The following is a 23,221-nucleotide window of genomic DNA, read 5'->3' on the forward strand; positions in this document are numbered from 1 at the left end:
GTATTTAGTTTTCTCCCTTTTAAATTTTGTAATAATGATAATGGGCAGTGGTGTACGAAAATCTGACCCACGTCCTTGAATGCCTCAGTCTTTATGTCAGGGCTCTACTATGAACCAAAACTGAATAGCCACCTGACTTCCATTCTCTGTGAAAACACTCATCCTCTGACAATATTACAAGCATTAGGGGTGTTTCTCATGAGCCACACACACACACACACACACACACACACACACACACACACACACACACACACACACACACACACACACACACACACACACACACACACACACACACACTCACTCACTCACTCACTCACTTGTCCTTTCTGACCCTCAGTGGCCACTCTGTGACATGACAGCTTTCAGAGGAGGCTGTCTGCAGATGAGCTGTGGGGCTTGTAGTGTAGTGTGTACAGTATGTATCAGTGTAGTGGGCTACACACACACACACACACACACACACACACACACACACACACACACACACACACACACACACACACACACACACACACACACATATATAAACATGCCAGGAAAGCTGTTTTCAAATGCCAACCATGTTACTACCTCATGCACAATGTCTGATACAGACATGGCTCCAGTCCTTTTCTCTGGTATTGTTGTGTAACCTTGTGAAACATACGTAAAAAACCTCAACTCCTCCATTCATGGTCTTCCTCTTCTTTCTTTTTTTCTTTTTCTAAATACTTCAATTCACACGAGTAAAGACAACCCTCTCTGGCTCGCTCTGAATGCTAACTTCCTATTTTATCCATTACTATTTGCAACCACTGCCACGCCCTCATCAGTCCGCTGGATAAAGTTCAACTAGTGTCATCCAGCCTCAGAGCAGCCAGCACCTTACCGGGGGGAGATCCAAAGTGATGGTCCAAAGTGCCAGCCGCGGTTTATTCATTTAAAACTCGTCCCTTTTCACTCCTTTATTAATTTGCTTTTTTTTTTTTTTTTTTTAAATTCGGATTGAAGAAGAAAAAGAAAAAGAACAGCAAGAAGCAAATCAAGCCTGCTGAAGATGCTTTGCGGCGTTTGCCTCTGAGTTTGTGAAGAAGCGAGAGGAGGAGGGAGGAGGAAGAAGAAGAAGAAGAAGAAGCTGCACGGACACCTTTTCTGACAGCGCAGGGTCTCGTTTGGTTCAGAAGAAGTGAGCGATGGCTGGATGCTGCGTGTCCGCGGAGGACAAAGAGAACCAGAGGATCAACGAGGAGATCGAGAAGCAGCTGAGGAGGGACAAGAAGGACTCGCGCCGGGAGCTGAAGCTGCTGCTGTTGGGTGAGCATCAGCCTGCCGGGTACCAGGTCGACACCTGAGTTCACACCCAGCCCTTCTCACCCCCTTGTCTAGAGTAGCCTAAAGTAAAAGTGCGCACGGTAACTAAAAGAGACTCTGCTGGTGAAAAGCATAGGTTATGAGTACCCAAAAACCAAACGTACCTATACACCATAAACATTAAAATAATAATAATAATAATAATAATAATAATAATAATAATAATAATAATAATAATAATAATAATAATAATAATAATAATAATAATAATACATCTTAAAAAGATATTACACGGAATAATTCACATCTTTATTTTTCGCTCATTGGTGGATGTTTAGTGTATATACCATAGTTGCACAGACTGCAGGTAAGTGATTCAGCCGGTATGGATTTTATTTCGTCTGCATGCTTCCTGACCACACCTGGGCGTGCAGGTATCATGGCAGGTGGGACAGCACTGAGCAGCAAGTCATCTAATTAGTTGCTATTATTAAAAATGATGATGATTATGAACCAATGGAAAGAAAGTGGTTCCACCATCCGAGCTCTGTATTTAGGGTGTGATGATAAAACGGGTGTGAGTCTGGATTAAGGAGTCAAGTCATAAATAAAGCGAGAAGGCAGAAGTTTCATATCTAACTGTACATTTCCTTTCACTCAGTCCGTCTTGTCTCCGGATGTAGCGTCCGGGTGTGCAGCAGCAGCCGCTCCCCGGCAGCTGTGCCATCGCTTTAACGCACAGTGATAAGGCCCCACATCCTTGATCAGTTCTTATTCATTTGCCAAGTGAAAAATATAGTCACGTCTAGAGAAAAAAGACTTGTCCCTGCGTGGCCTGGCTGCGTTGTATGTGTGTGTGTGTGTGTGTGTGTGTGTGTGTGTGTGTGTGTGTGTGTGTGTGTGTGTGTGGACATCGACATGGAATCGAAACTTGCCACTGACAGCACATTTCCATTTCCAGCGATTTTCTCTCCCCGGGCTGTGTGTGCGTTGAAGAGTGTTTTCTCCATGATTGACTGGAGAAGTGTGGGTGTTTCGTCCCATGTTGGGATCATAAACCTTAGCTTCACAGGGAGAGGGAGTAAAGGAAAAGAGGAGGAAAGATCAAGTCAGTGTGTAAATCATTAGTAAATCATTAGTACAGATGGTCTGTCCTGCTTCACTATAGTGATGTTTAAACTGTGTGTAACTGTGTCATTTTTTCAATGAGAAAGTTCTGGTGATTCTAGAAAGAAATGAGTTTACTTCATTTGTTCCCTGACCTGACACACCTGAAACTTCAGCAGGTGATGTCATATGGGAAAGCGCTTATGTCAGGGTGAGGGAAGCAGGTGGACCCAAATGCAGGAGCTTAGCCTACACAGGCAGATACTTGCAAAGTGAAGTCTAATAACCCACAACAGGCAGGAGAACAGAACACCATGACAAAAACACAAGAACTACTGAAAGACACACAAGACTGAATACAACAGAGCTAATCAAAGCAACAAGCAACAGGTGAGGAGACAGGAGGGCAGAGAAAGCTGATTGGTGGAGACACACAAGGAGCAGGACAGGGCTGACGAGGTGAAACGCAGGACAGGTGTGCAAGGAGAGTGTGGAGGGAAAACTCTCTCCAGCCCGTTCTTTCATTCAACACCACACTCCTGTGTTCTCAGTTACTAGTGGAGTTTTGGGGACGTCCGGCAGATCGAGTGAAAGAGGAAACAGAGTGTTGCCACATGGAAGCCAAAGAGCATCCATCAGTGTTTTGGCCAACACCCATTTTAACTGCAGCAGTGTGGGAACACATCAGAGACATGAGTCACTGTCAAGGCCTCAGTTCGGTCAGTGGTGTGTTTGAAAGTCATAACTAGCTGCTGCGGGCGCGCCTCATGCAAAAATAATGCAAATCCATCCCTGAGCAGCACATGAGCTGTAGCTGTGCCTCCACCGCTCTCGTAGAAGGAGCTGCTAAACCACTATTTATTAAAAATCCCCTTTCACTTGATTTGAGAAGCCTCTTTTAGTTTAAACCAGATGGCCAACACATTATGGGTAGATGAGTTTAAAAAGAAAAAGAAAAAAGGTGGACATCAATATTGATCATAGCATGGACTGTGTCAGAGTGTATGCATGTCACTGATTACAAAGTTACTGTAAGAGCTGTTGGGGGAGTTGGGGCTCTGAACAGGAACAGGTGGAACAGGTCACCAGGACAAAGATGAGTCAGTTATCACAACTTACTGCCCTCAGACAATGAAAACAGATTGTTGTCACAACTTGAGACCACACTTGAAACGATTCTGTCCAAATCACACTGTGTGTTGCGGATCTTGTATCCACTAGATATGTTAGATGTAATATAGGTGAATAGATATTGGGTATTTGAGGGTGTATTTACTTGATCAGAGTGACTCAGAAATCTCAGTGGATTTCATTAGGATGGTCACAGTCAGATCCCCAGAGAGGACGAGTGGGAGTGAAGCAGAGAGAAACAGCAGCGACCTTGAAGCTGACCTAGCTACAATACAGTCATATCAGAACTGCTCTACACTGTGCACATTTCACATTTATGGGTCATTTAGATCATTCAGATCAGTAATGACTGCAAGTAAGGGAAAGCATAAAACACATGAATGAAAGCATGAATCAAGCATTTCTACAAACAGTCAACCACGCAGCGTGGGCTATTTGCATGACTGCAACTCCCAGCATTAAATATTAATACATTTAAAACAAACACAAAGGGGACAGACATGTTACGGGTCATGTTTGTCCAAGACGTAAACAGAATTAGTTAATTTTCATAGTAACAAAGGAAAACACAAATGAAAAATCAAGTTGTTATTGTTACATTAAAAACACACACATTTTTTGTGACCTGATGCTACTGTACTGCTGGAACTTATATGGCATATGACATATTAGTTCAGTCATTTTCATATTGACTGTCACAGTAAATGGAGATCACACTGAACAACTATTGGTATGTACTAAGAATGTAATTATAAAAAGAGACAGGGTGGCATTAGTTCTTATCTCTTGAATAACCTCATTTCCATTTATCAAGCTCCGCACCACCAGGTTGATCAGACATTAATTACACATAAACTGTTTTTTGTTTTGTTTTTTCTCTCTCAATGTTTTAAAAAAGAGATTATATTTCGAACCTGGCCGAGGAGCACATTAGTTTAAAAAAACAAAAAAACCCAACTTATTTTCAATATATTTTGTTATATTTTCAAAGTCACATTTCTTATCTCCTGTAAACAAATGTCTTAGATTTGAGGAAGTGCTATATTACAGAGACCTGTCACAATAGAAATAACTATAATGATCATAATATGTGAGATTGATGCCGACTCTCTTCACAAGTAAAACACAGCAGATGTGCAGGATCGTGATTTGCCTCCTTGACAGTGTTTACTTGCTCGTCTTGCCCAACCCCCTCCGCTAATCCTCAGGAAACTTGACTTGTAAACAAGGTGCATTCAAATCCACACAATTTGTCTAGACCTTGTTTGCTAAGATGTAAAGACTCATGTGTTCATGATGCCATGCAAAACAGCCAGGAAACTGCAGACACTACTCAGGATCATCACACACAGCCTTAACACATTTGACAGGTCCCAGAAGAGCAGGTATACAGATGCAGGTGTGTCTTCAAAGCACAGCATAGGCACACACACACACACACACACTCACATGCATGGCCCACCCCTACACTCTACAGGCAAACACGGCAACCTCGAATATTCAAGTCAGTTAACAAACACACATTTGTTAAGCAAATAGATACAGCATCATGTGGTCTGAATGAGAAAATTAGGAGCTTGTGCTGCTGTAAGAGGTGAAGGGGATTGTGACAGAAACTCTCTGTGTGCGTGTGTGTGTGTGGGTGTTTCGGAGCCAGAATCCAGTAAAACTGCTCATCTTGAAAATGTAAACTGCACCAAAGTGTAAAGGCATTGTAATATTTTAAGTGTAGTGTTTTTGTGTTTGTTTGTGTTGACACAACATACACCACAGAGCCCTCACACAAACACACCTACTCTACTTCAGGTTACCTTGTGTCATGGCCACTTCAACCGCCCCCGGCCTGCCTATAGCTCACTGACAGTGAAGCACTGACATCATTTCTTCACAGCCTTTGAAATGGTTAGAGTAAAAGGTGCTCATCTGCAGCACCCAGATATTTACAGATGTCCCTTTGGCAGTCAAATATCCATTCAAATAGTTCAGTTTGCCTGTTTGTCCCTGCACAGTGAAGCTGGCAATACACAGTTGTCATAGCAGTACAGCACAGAACAGACCAATTATAGATGCAATTATAATAATGACAATTCTTATTTTTATTATTACTCAGTTGCCAGGTTGAACTGTCCAACGTGCTGAGCAGAGGTGGAAAGTAATAAGTACATTTTTGGTAAATTCTACACTTAACTCATTTCCTCTTCTTTTTAGCTGTCAAGGCAAACTCCTCTGTCATGGGGAAAAATAACACAAACAACACAATCGAATTTTCGCACTGACAAAATGGTCAAAAATGATGTGAACACAGCAGATTGATTGATTACAAAGTGATGTTTAAACACTGATCTTCATATTTAGGGTTAGGGCGTAATATGCTGAATATATTATTGGATGAAACTGTCACTGTATCCAACAGGTACTGGAGAGAGTGGGAAGAGCACCTTTATCAAACAAATGAGGATCATCCATGGAGGCGGATACACAGCTGAGGACAAGAAGAGCTACGCCAAACTGGTCTTCCAGAACATCTACACGTCCATGCAGACCATGATCCGAGCCATGGAGACACTCAGCATAGCTTTCGCCAGTCCGGAGAACCAGGTCTGCTCCTTGTGCGGGTTACTACATTTGAACTCTCTCTTCTTTTGGTTACTGGTTATATTTAGTTTTTTCATTGTATGCCGTCCTTACTGCAGATTTTTTCAGCTCTGACTCAGTTAAACCAGACTTTCACTTTGTCAATTTAATAGTGTTAAAAGACAAGAAATAACACCACAGTCTATTTCCACGGTAAGTGATCTTATCAGATTTGTTTTTGAGTCTTTCTCACTCAAGGTCAATTTGTGATACTGTTATTAATTGAAATATGAAATTTACAGTCAGCAATTTGTATGTTTTCTTTACATTTCTTTCACAAAATGCTCTATATTGCATGAGAGCAACACATTTCAGCTGTTTTTCTCAGTCGTTCTTTATAAGCTGCACAAGTAGAACAAAAAAAACCCTAGTGCACAGTAAGATATCAAGATATTAATATGATTTCTAAGACACAGTTGGATGTAGTGAGATGAGTGATAAACTTTCTTCATGTTTCTTCTCTTCTCCTTGATCTGTTTCCACAAACTCAATGTCTTTATTGTATTTGTGCCCTTCATGTGTTTACAGGGCCATGCAAACTCAGTCCTGGAGGTGGAAGTGGATAAGGTGGAGGAGTTAGATCAAGGCCTTGCAGCGGCCATCAAGAGTCTGTGGGGGGATGGAGGGGTCCAGGAGTGCTACGACCGGCGCAGGGAGTACCAGCTGTCAGACTCCACCAAATAGTGAGTGTCAGTCAGAGCTCTGCTGTGTTGTCCACAGATGTTATAGAGGATAGACAAATCAACAGCGACACTTGACCAGGGATGTCATGATCAGTATCAGCAGTGCTGCGACAAATTATTGACTTTTGACCTCTATATTTATAGCCATTGTCCCTGTTATTTTGTCCGCCCTGTAAATCTCTTTTCTGTGTTTTGCAAATCCAGATGAGAGTATGGAATAAAAATTTTTTTTAAAAACTAACAAACATTAAAAACCACTTTTTTGTGAAGCTACTGATGATTCACTGATGATAAGAAGGAAAAGAGAAACTTTTTTTTAGGTTGCAGTTATTGTTTTTGGAAATAAAAATGCAGCATAAAGAAGTGTGCATTTGTTTTTCTATATTTCTATTGTAGTAAAGTTCTACAAAAACAGCTGTCTTATTGTTGCCACAATTTAGGTTTCTCATATTTCTTTAGTTCAGACAACATACACAACTACTCACAAAAAGTTAGGGATATTCAGAGTTTGGATGAAAAATTCAGAATGAACCTAAAAATGCACTAGGTGAACTCAGTTTGACCTTCTCTAAACTTTTCAATGCACATTTCCAACTGTTCAATGTTTCAGTACTTTTAACATAACATAGCCTACTGTTCTCTAACAAGGTGAAAAACTGCAAAAATCACAGTGTCAAGTGTCTGATTCAAGAATCGGGAAACAAAAAGAAGGGGTCCGCAACACCATATGGCTCCAGTGCAAAAAAATTATTAAATACTCATGACATTTCGAGAATCAAATTCATGAATCGACCACTAAACGTTCTGGTTCAATGACAGTTTGTATTTAAACAGTCCTCTTGATCATGCTCTTCATTTTGATTTTGACTTCATGGAGCAAAACAACACCTAACAATCCATCAACAGTACCTGGCCATGTCGAGGCTTCAAACAGGATGTTGTCAGAGGGAAGTGTCGGCTGAGCTCAAAGTGTCACAAAGTGTCATCAGCAGGTTGAACAGAGACTGGAAAGAGTCACAGAGGAGCAGAGAGGTGGACGTCCTTTGGCCACACAAGTTATTGAGACACTGACATTTTTTGTTGTGGTATACCCACCCACAGTTGTTAGCTTTTGTTTTAACACAATGATTGAGATGAAGATGTTACCATTCCATACTTCTACTTAAATGTCCTACTTTCATGATATAACATTGCTGTAGCATGAACCTTTTACATTTTCCATAAATTTCCCCCGAAAGTCGAATATCCTTAACTTTCTGTGAATAGTGTATTTTCACAAAAATTGAACTCTGGTGATATCTTTGCTTTCTCCTCCCTCCAATTATTGTCTGCATATTCTTTCAGCTATCTCTCCGACCTGGAGCGAATCTCAGAACCGTCTTATGTACCTGAGCTTCAGGACATCCTCAGAGTCCGAGTGCCAACCACGGGAATCATTGAATACCCGTTTGATATGGAGAATGTCATTTTCAGGTGAGATACAGTATTACCAACACAACGGGCAGCAGCTTACCTATGTTACAACAGAACTGGAATCACAGGTGCCTTACCATTTATGTTGTTTGGGATTGGCAGGATGGTGGACGTGGGGGGTCAGAGGTCAGAGCGGAGGAAGTGGATCCACTGCTTTGAAAACGTCACTTCCATTATCTTCCTGGTGGCGCTCAGTGAGTATGACCAGGTCCTGGCTGAGTGCGACAACGAGGTGAGGGGTCGATTCATCGGCAGATCCAGATCCAGGTTCCTTTAAAATCAATCCGTCTGTGGTCATTGCTGCTTCTTCATGTTTCAGAACCGTATGGAGGAGAGCAAGGCTCTGTTCAAGACTATCATAACTTACCCCTGGTTCCAGAAATCCTCAATCATCCTCTTCCTCAACAAGACTGACATCCTTCAGGAGAAAATCATGCACTCTCACGTATCCACCTACTTCCCTGAATTTACAGGTCAGTTTATCTCTTCACACACTTATCTTCAGTTTGTATGCAGATACTGTAGGTCAAGGGCCATAGTTGCACCAGGTTTGTGTACATACTCTATGGTTACTTAGATGCTCTGACTGATATTAAGTGAACCACATTTGCACATTTTAAACCTTAACAGCTTTGATCTGGTCTCAACTCTAAATATCTAACTATGGGATTTGAGGCTAAGATCAAAGATAATATGCACACAACTTTCTTTTCTGTACAACCAATGGCAGAAATCATTTATATGGTGAATTTAGCAACAGTCTCACTGAGATAATACTGACCCCAAATTGCAGGACCTCAGCAGGATCCTGGAGCAGCTCAAGAATTCATCCTGAAAATGTACCAAGAACAAAATCCAGACAAGGACAAGACGCTGTACCCTCACTTCACCTGCGCTACAGACACAGAAAACATCCGCTTTGTCTTTGTAGCTGTCAAAGATACCATCCTGAGACACAACCTGAAGGAGTTCAATCTGGTGTAAATAAAAGGAGGATGACAGAAGCGGAGACTAAGGGATTACAGCAGGACAGAAGGAAAGACACGAGGAGCGCCACAATAAAAGAATTACGCCTTTTGTGCTTGTAATACCAGCCAAAGAGAATATGAACATGTTGTAATCAAACTACTAGTCTTCACTGTATATATGCTGATATGCTGGGAATACTTTCCTGTAGAAGTGAGAATTAGTGGAAAGTCTTATCATAGAGCCATTGTGTGGAATATTTATGTTATAATTTCTTAGGCACTCTGTATTTTTGAGTGCTTGGTACACTGTGCAATAGCTGCTAAAAGTTCAGTTTGATCTGATTTCATATTGTGTAGAAATTATCCACTTTTATTTGCTTTTGCCTTTATGTGCCTTATTTGGACAGTCAGCAGAACCTCTGGGCTGTTTCCTCTCAGGATAGATAGAAATTATATTTATATAATGTCATTTTCAATAAGAAATTATAGTTATATAATAAAGGGTGCAATTTGAATGTTTGATATTTTATGGGTTAATGAAATAAAGAGTGCACTGAAATTTGAAACACATACATTTTATTTTTTTGAAAACAGCAGGGAAAAGAATTAAGCCACTGCAGTGAACATTTGCTCCCCAAAAACATAAAAGACAAACATTAATGGCTACAGAAAAATTTAGTCATATTAAACTGCGATGCACCCCAAAACCAAAAGCAAACCTTTAAAATACACATCAGAGTAAACAGCGGCAGATAATAATTAGCATTCATTTCTTTTAAATATACTTTTCTCTTCATAATTCATCAACATAGTTGACATTGCATATGTGTGGTATAAAAACATAAAAATCACAAAATTACAATCTGCAATGCCAGAATACAGACTATTGTGAGTATGGATATATACAGACAGGATATTATATGAGATCAATATACAGCAGATTGATACATGTAAGTACGGTATAAAAATAGCATGCGTCTGTAAATAACACACTCAACAGTCTTTATCTTGCAGAAATGTATAAAAAAGAGGAACAATATAGAGACGTAAAAAGAAGATGCTTTTTAATAACGTACGTTATGAATTATGTTCATTATTAAGGAAAAACTTAATTAGAATCCCTTTTATATAACCCAGTAAAACAATCAGTGTACCTTAAATGAGCTTCAACAACTCCAGTCCATTTGGCCATAATATTACTCAAGCTGTCCAGTGAAAGTGAATGAAATTAGTGACTTAATGTGTGCGAAAAGCAGAGCTTTGAGGAAACTGGTGGCATTAGACTCAGGCAGATATTAGAGGATGTCTTTGTAAACTTAAGACTCTACAGTAGTTTTAATAAAATAAATCATTAAAAATCCATCAGATGTGTGCAAAATCAGAGCTAAGTGACTGACACAATGTTTGGTTCAATGCATTTTGAGCGTCTGTGCTAAATAAATGTTAGGTCAGCTGTCCGCATATGAATCCCTTTATAGCATTTCTGTTAGCATGCTCACATACAAACTACTCACCCAGTCTCTCACCCCCGGACGCACACTAACAGTCGACATACAGCATCTTCTGTGTGTGTGTTTTTTTTTAGCACTACTCACACATGGAGGTAAACAAAACTAGCATGCAGTAAAGAACAAAGGCACTGACACACACACAGACTGTGTGTGTGTGTATGTGTGTGATTACTTTTTTTTTTTTTTTTCCCCCAAATTCTCATCAGCTCCTCTTGATGATTCAGTATTTGGGTAAACTGTCTCTTGCATCCTCCAATTTGGTAAGAACCCACTGAAGTAAAAGAAGAAACAAAGCACAGTCTGACAGTTTCAATATCATACTACTATATATATCATATATAATTTTATTATATTATATTACATACAAAGGAACTTACCTTGGCTATCTCTGGCGTTTTAAAGTTTATGATCTTCCCGAACTCTTTGGCATGGAAGACTGACTTTACTCTCTCCTGCAATACATAAACAAGTTAGTTTAAGAACTAAACAACTGTTTCTCAAACCTGTAAAAACACATTTGTCCCTTCAGGTGGAAAAAGGCAACAGAGGGCAACAGAGTTTGGATTAGGGGTTTGATACCTTGGCCTCAATGCGTAGTCGGCGGTCCTCTACAATCATTGGCTCCTTGGTGAACTCCTCAAACAGATACTGCCATTCACAGGTCAGCTGGCCAAATGTGCCCCTGGTCACAAAAAATATGCCCCTGGAAGAACAATAGCAAAGTGGGGCATGAACACCTTCTTGTATGACACCATAGGTAAAGGATCCAGCACACTGGTGGTTGGATAATCTTAACAGAGTTAAATTGAGAGATATTTCATTCATCCCCTTTTCATTCAGACGTCCAGTAACTCGTACATAGTTTAGATTAGAAAAAAGCAACAGAGAGACAGTAATACTTCAGTATGGTGCAATGTACAGTATATAATTCCCATTGCTTGATACTGTGGCTTAATATTTATTTTGGCAGCTTTAATATAGGGCACAGAAATATCATATCAATAATCTCGCTCCTTTTTTCATAGTCAATCAATGCCAAACACCACTCACCTCTTGGTGATCATGAGGAAGTCAGACTCATTGACTTTGGCATGAGCGAAGTATCTGTACTTGGCAAAACGTCCATTCTCAATTTTCTGAAAGGGGACAGAAAAACAAGGAAGTAAATATTTCAACCAACAGCACAGAGGGAAAAGAAACAAGCGTCTGAATTAAAGTAAAATATGAAATCCAACATATCCACGTTCCGACTGCCTACAGTAAATAAGCATGAGCTACCACGGTCCTCTGCAAAACAGCTGCACAAAACTTTCCTCTAATGGAAGTATGAAGTGTTGTGAGGAGGTGAGGAGAGATGGGATGAAACAAAGAAAATGGCAGGTAGAGGTTTACAACAGTTTTATTGAGAGGAGGAGGGATGGTGAATGACAGAATGATAAATCAAACAACATTCATTAATAAATAAAACAGACACATGAATATATATATATATATATATATATATATATATATAAGGAATTAATGAATGTTTAAACAATGACAGGAGAGGTTTCTGGTTGTGAGAAAGTGATGGGAAAAAGAATGTTGGTACAAAGTAGAAGAAATAAAAGATGACAGACACCGAGGACAAATAAAGAAAAGAACGAATCAAATGAACACACAACTAAAAAAAATATTAAATACATGGAAACACATCTCTTAAATTGCTCAAAGACATTTCTTTGATTTGTTTCAATCTTCAAAGAGGGAGCTTCTAACTGACAGATGGACTCAAACTGCGGCACAGACTACAGACTACAGACTACAACTGTGACTTCTAGTCTCTACACATCGTCTTCATCACCCTCATCCTCTTTGCCAGTTCTACACCGCTCACTGTAGGCCAGTCTCCTCTGTGGACGCGACAGGAGAGAAGAGTCAAGGTCAGAGCAGAGAGACAAGAGCCTGTTTCTACCCACACAGCTACAGCTACTGCACTCAGACCAACACTGGGCTCAATGCCACTACAACTCAGTCCTTCTGATCTGCTGATGCACCACTAACGTTTTAGACTCTAAAGGAAATAAAGAGTCAGCAACACACACAAATCTATCCTAGGACGTTATACTGTATGGGAAATCCTACATATCAAGCCTATAAAACTAAACAGGGTAGCTCTGACCTGAGACTCGTAAGCAGCAACTTCAACCCACTCCATCCAGCAGTACTGTTGGGTAACGTCAGCACAAAAACACAAGCCACAGCTTGAAGCGCACACTCTCAATGAAGCGGAACCACAACAGCTCAAAGCAACACTAAAATATACAAATATGAGAAACCTACTCTACTAACACACTTGCTCTGAACCAGCTTCAGGTTGATATGCTCATCACCATCAGCATGTTCATTCAAATGGCTGCAATAATTATATTTGCTAAAACAAAATATTGAGCACTACAAATTGTATTCAGGATTGGCACAATTTGCAGAAACAAAAGTTAGTTAACACATCACCACCAAACAAATCACGTTATCTGAGCAGTAAAGAGCAAAAACAACAACAAAGTGGGACTGCACAGTGGCTCTACTGCAGTAAAACACACACATTTGTTTTTCCTGGACTTGAAAACGTTAATTTTATCTCTGAAGTGAAGCGGCTCAGAGGTGAGTCACTGACTGAGCAACACGTCATTTAAAGACAATAAAAATAAAGCAGACTTGTCACAATGGTAATAATAATAATAACGATAATATTGATAATAGTTGCATTAAAGTAAGTAGAGTTTTCCTAATCTTAATTCTATGAGTGCCATGCAGAGCAGATTTACGTCCTACCTGGAGCATCTGACTGCCGAGGCCTTCCCGCTCCTTATATGGTCGTATGACACCATCCTCGTGGATAAAGCGAGGAGGACGCAGTGATTCAATATCTTGTGACGTCTCCGCCGCCCTAAAACAACAGGAGACACAACTGAGCATGACGCACACACACTGCAAATACTAGCAGAAGAACGCACACACTTTCATATATATACCACCAATCTGCATACACACTAGTGTTGCAGACACATTAACCTGACTGTACAGCACACACAGAATTAAACACACCTTTTGATTCCTTGGAAAGCACTGCTGGCCAGGTCAATAATGCCTCCTGTAGGTCTGGCAACTGCACCGACCAAACCTTTCCCGACACCTTTAAAGAAGCCCGCGGCTCCCTCCTTTTGGGCTCCTGCAAAATAATACATCACATGCATGAAAACTGACATGAATAATCTAGATACCCATACAATCCATAGGAGTTGGACGGCTATTTATTTGATTTTCCACAATATTTTATACAATTTAAATCTTTTAAAAAACTTAATCAACATACCTTTAATAGGTTTGGTCACAATCCCTGTGATCCCACTAACAAATCCCTGAAAAGAAAATGAGACAATGTCATCTAACAGCGGTAAATGAATAGCGAGGTTCCTTGGGGCCAGTGGTCACTTTGAGGCCAATATAGTGCAAACACGATGTATTGTACGTACAGATACCAGTCCTTTTCCACCCCTGGTTAGCCCCTCTTTCAGGCCACTGGGCTGTTTGTTCATAGCTTCTCGTCTCTTCTGCTGGTACTCCTCGTCCATCGTTATGGCCGCCACGCCCTTTGCCATGGCGCCTGTTATCCTGGAGGCTGCACCTGCTATACCCCCTGGATGAAAGATAGATAGATAGGATAGACATGAATAAGTGACTATACTGTATGAGATATTTATTTATTTGTGACATACAGTTTCATTTCATCCAATTCTGGATTTTATGTATAGAGATTAATTTGCTTCTTACCTACAGCTCCTCCAACCAGAGCTTTCACCCCGAGAGCCATTCCTTCAACAAACTCTTCCGGCCCCTGTATAGCTCCCTGAAAAACCCCCAACAACAATTATACATGCAGACAGCTAAAAGACAATGTAACCACTGCAGGGGCCCTAAGAAGCCATACTGTATGCTCTAAACACAAAGCTCACTCATGTTAATATTCAATAGGTTTTCAGTTTGTTCCTCACAAATGTTGGATTCCTTAAATATATTAAAAGCATAATGTGTATTAGTATAAAATGTTCATTTGTAATCATGAGCATCAAACTTGGCCTTTTTTTAATGCAATCAATAGCAGTGACACTGGCTTGACCAGTCTGTGCATCACATCCCTACCTGATAGGGCTCATAGAAGAAGGCCTCCACTCCCTCTGACAGTCCTCGGATCAGACCAAAGGGGTTTCCGAGCACGTCCAGGCCCAGAACCAGCACATACATCTGTTTAATAGCCTGAAATACACACACAGTGAAACCTGAGTGCCATGGCCTGGTTTGCTAGCTTCCACGCTTTATGATTATTCATATCATGTGAAGACTTGAAGGATAAAAAGAAACACAAATTAATACAGCATTTGTCACTTTGAATATGTGTTACCTGTTTAGAATAATGTCTGACGACCTCCCACTGCAGCTGCTGAGTGGTGCAAAACTGGAAGGTCAACTCAAAGAAGGCCAGTCTGAAATACACCACATATAAACCAAACAATGAGCAGGATTTTATCCAACAACAAGTCACACAAGAATAAATCAGCGATACTGCTTGCGATTTATGTGTCGTTCAGGGCCTTTTTGTGCGTTCATACTTGAAGACAACGTCCTGCACATCAGTGAGAGTTGCACCGATGCTCTTCAGCAGCAGGTTGAGGGACTGGACGGGGATGAGTTCTGCATCTCTCTTCTCCTTCAGACCATCGTCTCCCCCCGTGCTCAGAGAGAAACTCAGGTGTAGCTACAATCACAAAAACATTAGAGATAAACCCTGCGCTTGTGTCTTGTGAATAGATTTTCCTCTTGTATTATTTGTTCTTGATTTTTTTTAGACAATAAATTTAATTTTCTACTTTCACTGTTACGTTTGTGGTCGATAAAGAGATGTGTTAGTATAATTGTGAAAAAACAAAAATCACATACCTTGATGGGGGAAATGTGGAAGTACTCGTAGAGGCTGGTAGGAGAGGTGTCGGCAGCAGAGACATGGTTTAGTTCTGTCTTTATATACTCGATGTCCTTCTCGAACAGTTCCACCTGATGGAATAAAACAAACAATAATTAACAGGAAAATGAATCTGAACAAAACACGGGATGTGTTCAATATGTGTGGATGAATGTGTGTATCCGACCTCCTGTTCTGAGCTGGTGATGTCGACGTGCTCTGGGGTGAAGAGATCCAGGACGGCGTACAGGAAGCCCAGATCAAGCTTCAGATCCATCTCTTGAATCAACACCTTGAAATACCTGAGCACAGACAGACATTTCAGTACTTAGGAACAAACAATTATCTAAGAAATGATATGCCTTTATCTGGCTAAAATGTGTCACAAAGGGTTTTTTTAATAAAAAAAATAAAAAAGGGGCAAGTGAGATTCAGATCTGGAGGACATTTGTCAATAGGAATCAAAGTATAACTGAATAAGTTTTAAGTAGTGAATACCACGTGGAATAAGATGCAGACGAAAATGAAATGCATCATGGGAAAGACTGAGTGACTGACAGAAAAAACAATTACTTGATTCGAGAGATGTCAGAGTGTCCTGCTGCTCTGGTAACGATGCTGATGTCAGTCAGGGGTTTAGGCTCTGTAAGAAAAACAAAATTAACATTATAATACAGTAGACCAGAGCACTGCATGTATAAAACACATAATGCTAAATCAAACATGACATGATGGACAAACAGACCTGAGTCCATGGTGATAGACTTTGGCAATTTAACAGGGTAAAAAACGTAGGGGAAGATGGCTCCAGGCAGCTGATTCTGGATCTGTGAGAGGAGAGGATGTATAATGTAACACTGGTCTGTTGATACAAAGGAACAAACACCTCATACTGTATATTCCAGAAGTTAAATTCTGGATCGGTTTTAGTACTGTAAGACAAACAATGATGAATTGGATCTTAGCGCAGGGAACAAATAAGACACTAAAATATATATACAGTTGTTTTTTTTTCTTTAAAACTTTCACCTGTATGCGGTGGATCTGGACACGGTAGGAACTCTGTCGTGGTGAGACGCTGTACTCCACATTCACTCCAGACAGGTAATGCCTCCTTAGAGGAGCGTCACATGGCTGCAGCATCCGCATATCCACGCCACTGGGAGTAAAGGATACCTACAGGACGGTTACAAACACCACAAACCTCAAACATTAGACCTGCAACTAATTATCAGCTTCAATTATCAATAAAACCCATGTACACACCCTAAACAGCTAATATTTGAATGATTTTATCTATGACATGTTAGTGGTTCAAATTCAATACATTAAATATACAATATTCATATCTGTTTAGAGTTACCTGGAAGTTGATTTCCACGATGTCGACGATGGCATTGTCTACAGGTGAAGATTCCATGTACTCTTTGTAGCTATTCTCTAAAAGCTCAGTTTCTTTAGTGCTCAGAGTTTTCCACCTATTCTTTTTCTTAGGCTTAAATTCCCAAACCACATCCGAGCTACAACAAAAAACAGAGACAAGGTGTAAATGTACAAAAGTATGCAGCTGTCATGATAAAATGACACTATTGTGTCTATTGTGTTTATTGTGTTAAACAACATAGATTACAGGCAAAACGTTCTAAAACCTTCAATTCATCTAAATTTCAGTGAATGATTACTCTGTGATTATGTGAAGTATAAAATTACATAATTAAATTTAAATCTGTATTTTTTAACTATGGGACAAGCAGAAACAAATCACACACAAAAAAGGTCATCGATATGATTTGATCTAATTTCAGTCAAACAATTACACATCAGCTAAGCCAAAAATGTCTGAGGCTGGATATTGTTGGTCAAGACAAACCCAACTGCAAATCAGAGGACGACGTTGTTAACTTGAAATATACAAATTACATCTCTATATCTTTGCGTAACACATGCGTATGTGATAGTGAGCCAGTGGGCCAAACCGGGTTTGTGGTTTGTTATGTACCTTGTGATCCCAATGAAGGAGACCTCCTGGCCGCTGGTGTTGTTGACCAGGGACACGCCCATGTTCTTCAGAGACAACATGTATTCCTGTTCCGCCAGCTGCGCCTTCTCGCTCTCACAGAGCAGCTTGTAGATACGTTGCTCCTCAGTGAACAGCACAACACGCTGGAGACCTTTGCATCAACACAAACCATCCTTAACTGAATTTATCCGCAAAAGGGAAACTTTTTCTTGAGGAAAATGTTAAGTGAATCCAAAATTGTTAAAAAAACAAATTTACAATGTGCATTAAAGTGGTCTGGATGTTACACTTTACCTTCATAAAAGGAGATCACAAACAGTTTTCCATCATCATTCATGTCCTGGCGCAGGTCCTGAAGATGAAAGTAAAACAGACGACCATGCGCATTTAACAAACATCACAGCATCTCATAGAACAATGTCACATTTCAGATGTGTTCACATCAAAAAGCAGGGTTAAACTGCATCTATCTACCCTTAACTCTGTACTACAGAGACATGTATTATTTGTCATCATAAAGTGCTAAGAACGCTTATTAATTTGCTGTATCATTTGTCATAAACTTCAGACAGAATGTGGCAGAACAAATTCTGTCTTCAGGTCTCTATTTAGCTTTGTTTTACTTTTACAGGTGGATTTATGATGAGCATCCACGCTGAAATATTTGAAGGCAAATTCTTAAGCATGATAAATGCGATGGCTACAGTATGTAAGGTCTGTGTGCAAGGTAACAAATATTTCTTTAGAGCTATACTGTAAGCAGACCTGTAAACAGAGACAGAAGTTGCTTTAGTTTTAACAAAGGAAGAGTTGAAGATGTCCTCTGAGGATTTGATATATACTGTACATATTATTACTCAGGTACACACAGGACTTTCTGGCTCAGGTACAGTACCTCCTCACTCTTCAGTTTCCCACTGTATGAGCCACACTTCCAGGAAAGCTCTCGGGATCCAGTGGGTTCAGCCCAGGTGTAGTGCACAGCTCTGCCAGCGTCTATCTCCTCCGACTGTGCCATCTTCTGAGAGCTGCATGCACAAGAAAGCCACCAAAACACACACATGGCAAATTCATTAGTAATAACCACTAAAGAGTATGAAGTGATATTGATTTGACATGGTAGTGAGAAAATAACAGACAACAGTACAATTCCACAGTAAAACCAACGTTATAACACAGCCCCGCCACCAAGAATATACTACAATGACAGCCATCCCATCCAAAGTTCCAGAGTACACAAACAGTTCCCATGGACAGACACAAATATGACAGCGACAGTACAATGGACAAACACCCAGTAGTCCCCAGTACCTCTCCTGGAGAGACAAGTTTTGTTTAAGCGTGTTCACGCTAACACTGATCTTGATATCGCACAAGATGAAGCAGACATAAGAAAAAGAGGGAAAGGGAGAGAATAGAAGAAAGGAAGCGAGGAAGCCACAATCTATGGGTGGAGATGAAAAATAAGAGAATACTAGTCGATGCAACAGAGCGACTTGAAGAAGCGTTAGGTGTGATTCCACTGGCAGAATCCCATCCAGTCAGCAGCATTCAAAGCTAGTATTTCTACGAGTAAAGATGTCTGCACTTCATAGGAGACCAAAGGAACATAGTAACAAATGAAAGAATGGGTTTAGATGTCTAGCCTGCTCATTTTCCTCTGCTGCAATGACCCCTGTTGTACATTTCCATCAGATCATTTAAATCAATCAATTTGAAATTAAATTCATAGTAACCTCTTCACAAACAAATAATTCATATGTGTAAGTCTTTAAATTGTTATTTTGGCCAACACAGGGTTAGTTCTCATTGGCAGAGGAGGAGCAGATTACACAGACGGACCAGAACCAGAACAGAAACAGTCTTCTCCTACCCATCTTTACCTGCACTCTTGATCTGACCACACTTTGAACTCAAGTGACTGTGGCATTAATCTTGTAAATATACCTAAATTCATGTGTAAGTGCTGCCTCATGTGTGTCTGTCTTCTTTTCATGCTTTTCCCTTTTCCTTCCACCTAGTGTCATCCACAACTCCCTTGTTTTGCATTAGCTTGTTAGACAAGAACAGTTATGAGGACTGTGTGTTGCTCATATGTTGCACTAAATAACTGTTTATTCACTGTTGGGATAACTGTTGTGTATTTTAGTGTTTTTACTTCTACTCTTGTGGATGTGAATGTTCCTGAAATTCAATAACTTCTTGAGATTTTGTGCGTGGAAAAAGTCTGGCTTAATTTTTTTTATTTTTTTTTTAATCATCTGGGAACCACAAAACCACAAAAATGACTTATTGCTACACTTTTTTTTTCTTTTTTTTTTTAAAAATCCTCTCCTTTTCTTAAATCCATATCTTTCTGTCTCTCTTGAGTTCACAGTGTATCACAAGAGCTGGTCTTTCTCATAATTTTCTACCTGTCCTCCTCCACTGAGAAGGAGAGGTCGAGCAGCTCGTCAGCCACCCACGAGGTTTCTTCCCTGGCGCTGCATGACCCATAACACACAAACATAAAATTGCTGTCAGCAAAACTACTTGTTAGTTGCCATTAACTAAATAGTTAGAAGTTGCTGTAATGAAAGAAGAGAGTATCGTCATTCAACAAATGGGCAAAATATATGTCAGAGAAATATGAATGTGAAATGTGAATGTTTTGCTACTTTGCTGGTAAAAGTAAAACCTCCTGTTTACAATGTGAGCAATATGAAAAAAATGTCATTCACAAACAAAAATTGCAGAGGGACAATCCTTGAATAAAAAAATAATTCATGGACATTGAATAAATAAGCATGCTAAACCTGGCAACTCCCACAGAGATTTTCTATTTACTGTGTACTTCATCCTGTGGGACTGGCACATTCGCAGAATAATTAAAATGAAACCTTGAATACTTTGAAGGAACCTTTACAGACAGCACAAACACCAAAGACGGATAATAATAATGTAATATTATGGGATAAAGCAGCCGGAAATATTGTACAGAAAAAGTTTTAAACTAAAATAAGAAATATCACATTTTCCTTCACTTGAATCAAACACTACAACTATATTTTTTCTTTTCTCTTCCACTCCTCATTTCCTACCTCCTCCTTGCCATCATTGTTATCTCTATCAGTTCACAGTACACTGAGCTCAACAACTAATTTCAGTTTTTCACCATAACCCTCATGTTACATACTGTATGTGATGGCATGATGAACCATGGTCACATGCTACAGCCGCATCATGAGCGATGTCTGAATTTTACCTTTTTCAGTCTGAGACCATGTGCTAATGATTCTACCCATTTGGTTTTTAGTGCTGACGAGATGCAGCATGACTAAAATCGGTCAATTTATTTCCTCTTTAACTGCCTCCTTTTGTTCTCCCACCTTTGTTGAAACTGAAGACTCTGGTCTTTGGTGTGGTTGATGATGAGGAAGGGGGCTGCGCCGTCGTGGTACTCTGAGAATCGGATCGTAGCCGCGTGATCTGTCGGGTTCACATCCACAGTGATCCCACCCACCTGCAGGACAGAAACCAATGTACCAGAATGTACATAAGGGTCATTAAATAGTCAATGTGAATAGATGCATCCTGTAAAAAATTACTCTGTACGCATTATCCCTGTGTGTGCGTCTACTCACAGAGTTGTCTAGATGCAGCAACAGGCAGTTCTCTGCTTGTGTGAAGTCAATAGTCCGCGGAGGGGATAAACAGCCGTCTACTTTGATCTTAAGCAGCTTGGTATCATTCTCAGGCCAGAAGGGAATACCTGACTAAATGTAGAATAAAAGAAAGAAAGAAAAATAAAACATTTTTAAAACAAATGTAAAGAATTCCCTCAAAGAGTCCGTCAGATATTGTATTCACAAGAATGGGATGAACGGATGAAAACATAAACAACCCCCAAACCCCAATGCCTCCATCCACGACCGGCACTGGAGCAGACACAAGTTAAATGTGTCAAAAGTCAAAAAGAACTGAAATATTTACCATTTTAATAATTAAAGATACGATTTTACTTTAATTTAGGGCTGCTCAATTATGGATTCTCGATTACCGGTATATTGGGTTTGGCTCTGACCTGTTCTGGTTTTGCCTCGGTCCAGTTCTCCTGCCCTTCCTCACATATGAAGACACTGTGCTTGGTTCTGTTGACCAGCATGTAAAACGGCAAAAAGGTCACCATGCGGGTCAGACTGAAGCTGCTCGCATCAATCTTTATACCAACCTGAGGTCAGAAAGACATCACACAAATAACACATTAAAATTCAAGGTACGCAGGATGTGTTATTCAAATAGAACACATCCTGTGTTCGTTACATACAACAATTAGATCCAGCAGATTAAAAAAACAAATCATGGGACATTGTGAGTTTATGTCTGAATGTTTGTGGAAAAATAAATCTTACCAGGTAATCTTTATATCTGCCTTTACATGTTACATGTCCATGGCTACCAACTGTGTCCATTGAGAAGTCATCACAGAGTTCACTGTCTGAGATCATAAGGCGGACCTGAGGGATGAAAAGAATGAGATCAGAGATACTACTACTACTACTATAAGTAAATCATTGTATAATGTATGAAAACCTCAATAGTCTAGTGTATGAGTGGCTTTGATACTGTATTTCATTGTGGTACAAATAAGGTTGTCATTGACTTATTATTCATTAAGCAAATAATAATGACAAATAATTTAATTGAAAAATCAGTCAAATTGAGTCAAATTCTTAAATCATTTATATAACTCAGGTTTGAAATGAAACATTACTTCCTCTTACCTTATTGTTTCTCAAAAAGTTCCGAGGTTTGAAGGAGAAGAGCAGCGGCATGTCATAGTCCAGCGGGTGTTTGCGGTGGATATCATCAGCCTTGTATTGCAGCAACCTGCCGGTCTTATTCACCATCCAATATGGAGAGTGGATAGCGACCTCCGTCTGCCCTGGGTCACGTTTAACATGTACTGCTATGTCCAACTCTTCCCTCTTCCTCTCTGTACCTTCACCATCGTCCTCATCGTCCTCTCGCAAAGACTGGAACATGATGAAGGTGATCTCTTCCTGGTCACTGTGCAGACTGTAAGGCAGGAGAATAGATAGAAACATTAGCTGTGGCCATACACACTCACAGTATTTGGACGACAAGGACACAGCAAGTGAGACTGAAGTCAGACCTGTACTCAGAGGCCCAGTCCTGACCCAAGTAGTCCAGTAAGTGGAGACTGAGTCTCGACTGGTTGATGACTGCAGTGTGAAGCTGAGCAGAGTGACCGGGGTTCAGAGTGGCCTCGGGGGCAGAGACTCCACTGTCCTGTTGAGCACAAGGTAGGGAAGGTAGGTGACATTGCTGTCTTGTCAAAGAAGGCACTGTGTTAAAGAATCCTCTTGTTTGCTGCAGTCACTGATGCTTAAACGCCT

At 40.2% G+C, this 23,221-nt stretch overlaps 2 protein-coding genes across 4 annotated transcripts in view; one reads left to right on the forward strand and one right to left on the reverse strand.

Annotated features, from left to right (window-relative positions):
• Positions 1-1,178: 1,178 nt before the first annotated feature.
• On the forward strand, positions 1,179-9,308 carry LOC310992028 (guanine nucleotide-binding protein subunit alpha-14-like; the record flags this gene model as incomplete). Its single annotated transcript, XM_083979990.1, has 7 exons — positions 1,179-1,299; positions 5,948-6,132; positions 6,697-6,851; positions 8,196-8,324; positions 8,427-8,556; positions 8,644-8,797; positions 9,118-9,308. 7 exons carry the CDS (start codon positions 1,179-1,181, stop codon positions 9,306-9,308), a joined length of 1,065 nt encoding a protein of 354 aa, XP_083836116.1.
• Positions 9,309-9,933: 625 nt separating this feature from the next.
• Positions 9,934-23,221, reverse strand: part of vps13a (vacuolar protein sorting 13 homolog A) — a 33,182-nt gene continuing 19,894 nt past the window's right edge. The window contains exons 49-76 of one of the 3 annotated variants that reach the window (XM_083979408.1): positions 22,978-23,114; positions 22,586-22,880; positions 22,214-22,318; positions 21,886-22,032; positions 21,446-21,577; positions 21,191-21,324; positions 20,237-20,305; positions 18,718-18,850; positions 18,117-18,174; positions 17,802-17,973; positions 17,166-17,322; positions 16,832-16,978; positions 16,548-16,629; positions 16,376-16,445; positions 15,990-16,104; positions 15,781-15,894; positions 15,453-15,598; positions 15,245-15,326; positions 14,986-15,099; positions 14,617-14,692; positions 14,319-14,482; positions 14,159-14,204; positions 13,891-14,014; positions 13,618-13,732; positions 11,854-11,939; positions 11,383-11,506; positions 11,181-11,255; positions 9,934-11,074 (exon numbers count right to left, since the gene is read on the reverse strand). In XM_083979408.1, coding sequence (XP_083835534.1) covers positions 11,024-11,074; positions 11,181-11,255; positions 11,383-11,506; positions 11,854-11,939; positions 13,618-13,732; positions 13,891-14,014; positions 14,159-14,204; positions 14,319-14,482; positions 14,617-14,692; positions 14,986-15,099; positions 15,245-15,326; positions 15,453-15,598; positions 15,781-15,894; positions 15,990-16,104; positions 16,376-16,445; positions 16,548-16,629; positions 16,832-16,978; positions 17,166-17,322; positions 17,802-17,973; positions 18,117-18,174; positions 18,718-18,850; positions 20,237-20,305; positions 21,191-21,324; positions 21,446-21,577; positions 21,886-22,032; positions 22,214-22,318; positions 22,586-22,880; positions 22,978-23,114 — 3,270 coding nt within the window. In that variant the 3' untranslated portion in view covers positions 9,934-11,023. Of the gene's footprint in view, positions 11,075-11,180; positions 11,256-11,382; positions 11,507-11,853; positions 11,940-12,400; positions 12,696-13,617; positions 13,733-13,890; positions 14,015-14,158; positions 14,205-14,318; positions 14,483-14,616; positions 14,693-14,985; positions 15,100-15,244; positions 15,327-15,452; positions 15,599-15,780; positions 15,895-15,989; positions 16,105-16,375; positions 16,446-16,547; positions 16,630-16,831; positions 16,979-17,165; positions 17,323-17,801; positions 17,974-18,116; positions 18,175-18,717; positions 18,851-20,236; positions 20,306-21,190; positions 21,325-21,445; positions 21,578-21,885; positions 22,033-22,213; positions 22,319-22,585; positions 22,881-22,977; positions 23,115-23,221 lie in introns of those variants that run through there. The other 2 variants (XM_083979406.1, XM_083979407.1) reach the window with 2 other exon arrangements.

This window comes from Trachurus trachurus (assembly GCF_905171665.1).
Source record: "Trachurus trachurus genome assembly, chromosome: 9".
NCBI lineage: Eukaryota > Metazoa > Chordata > Actinopteri > Carangiformes > Carangidae > Trachurus > Trachurus trachurus.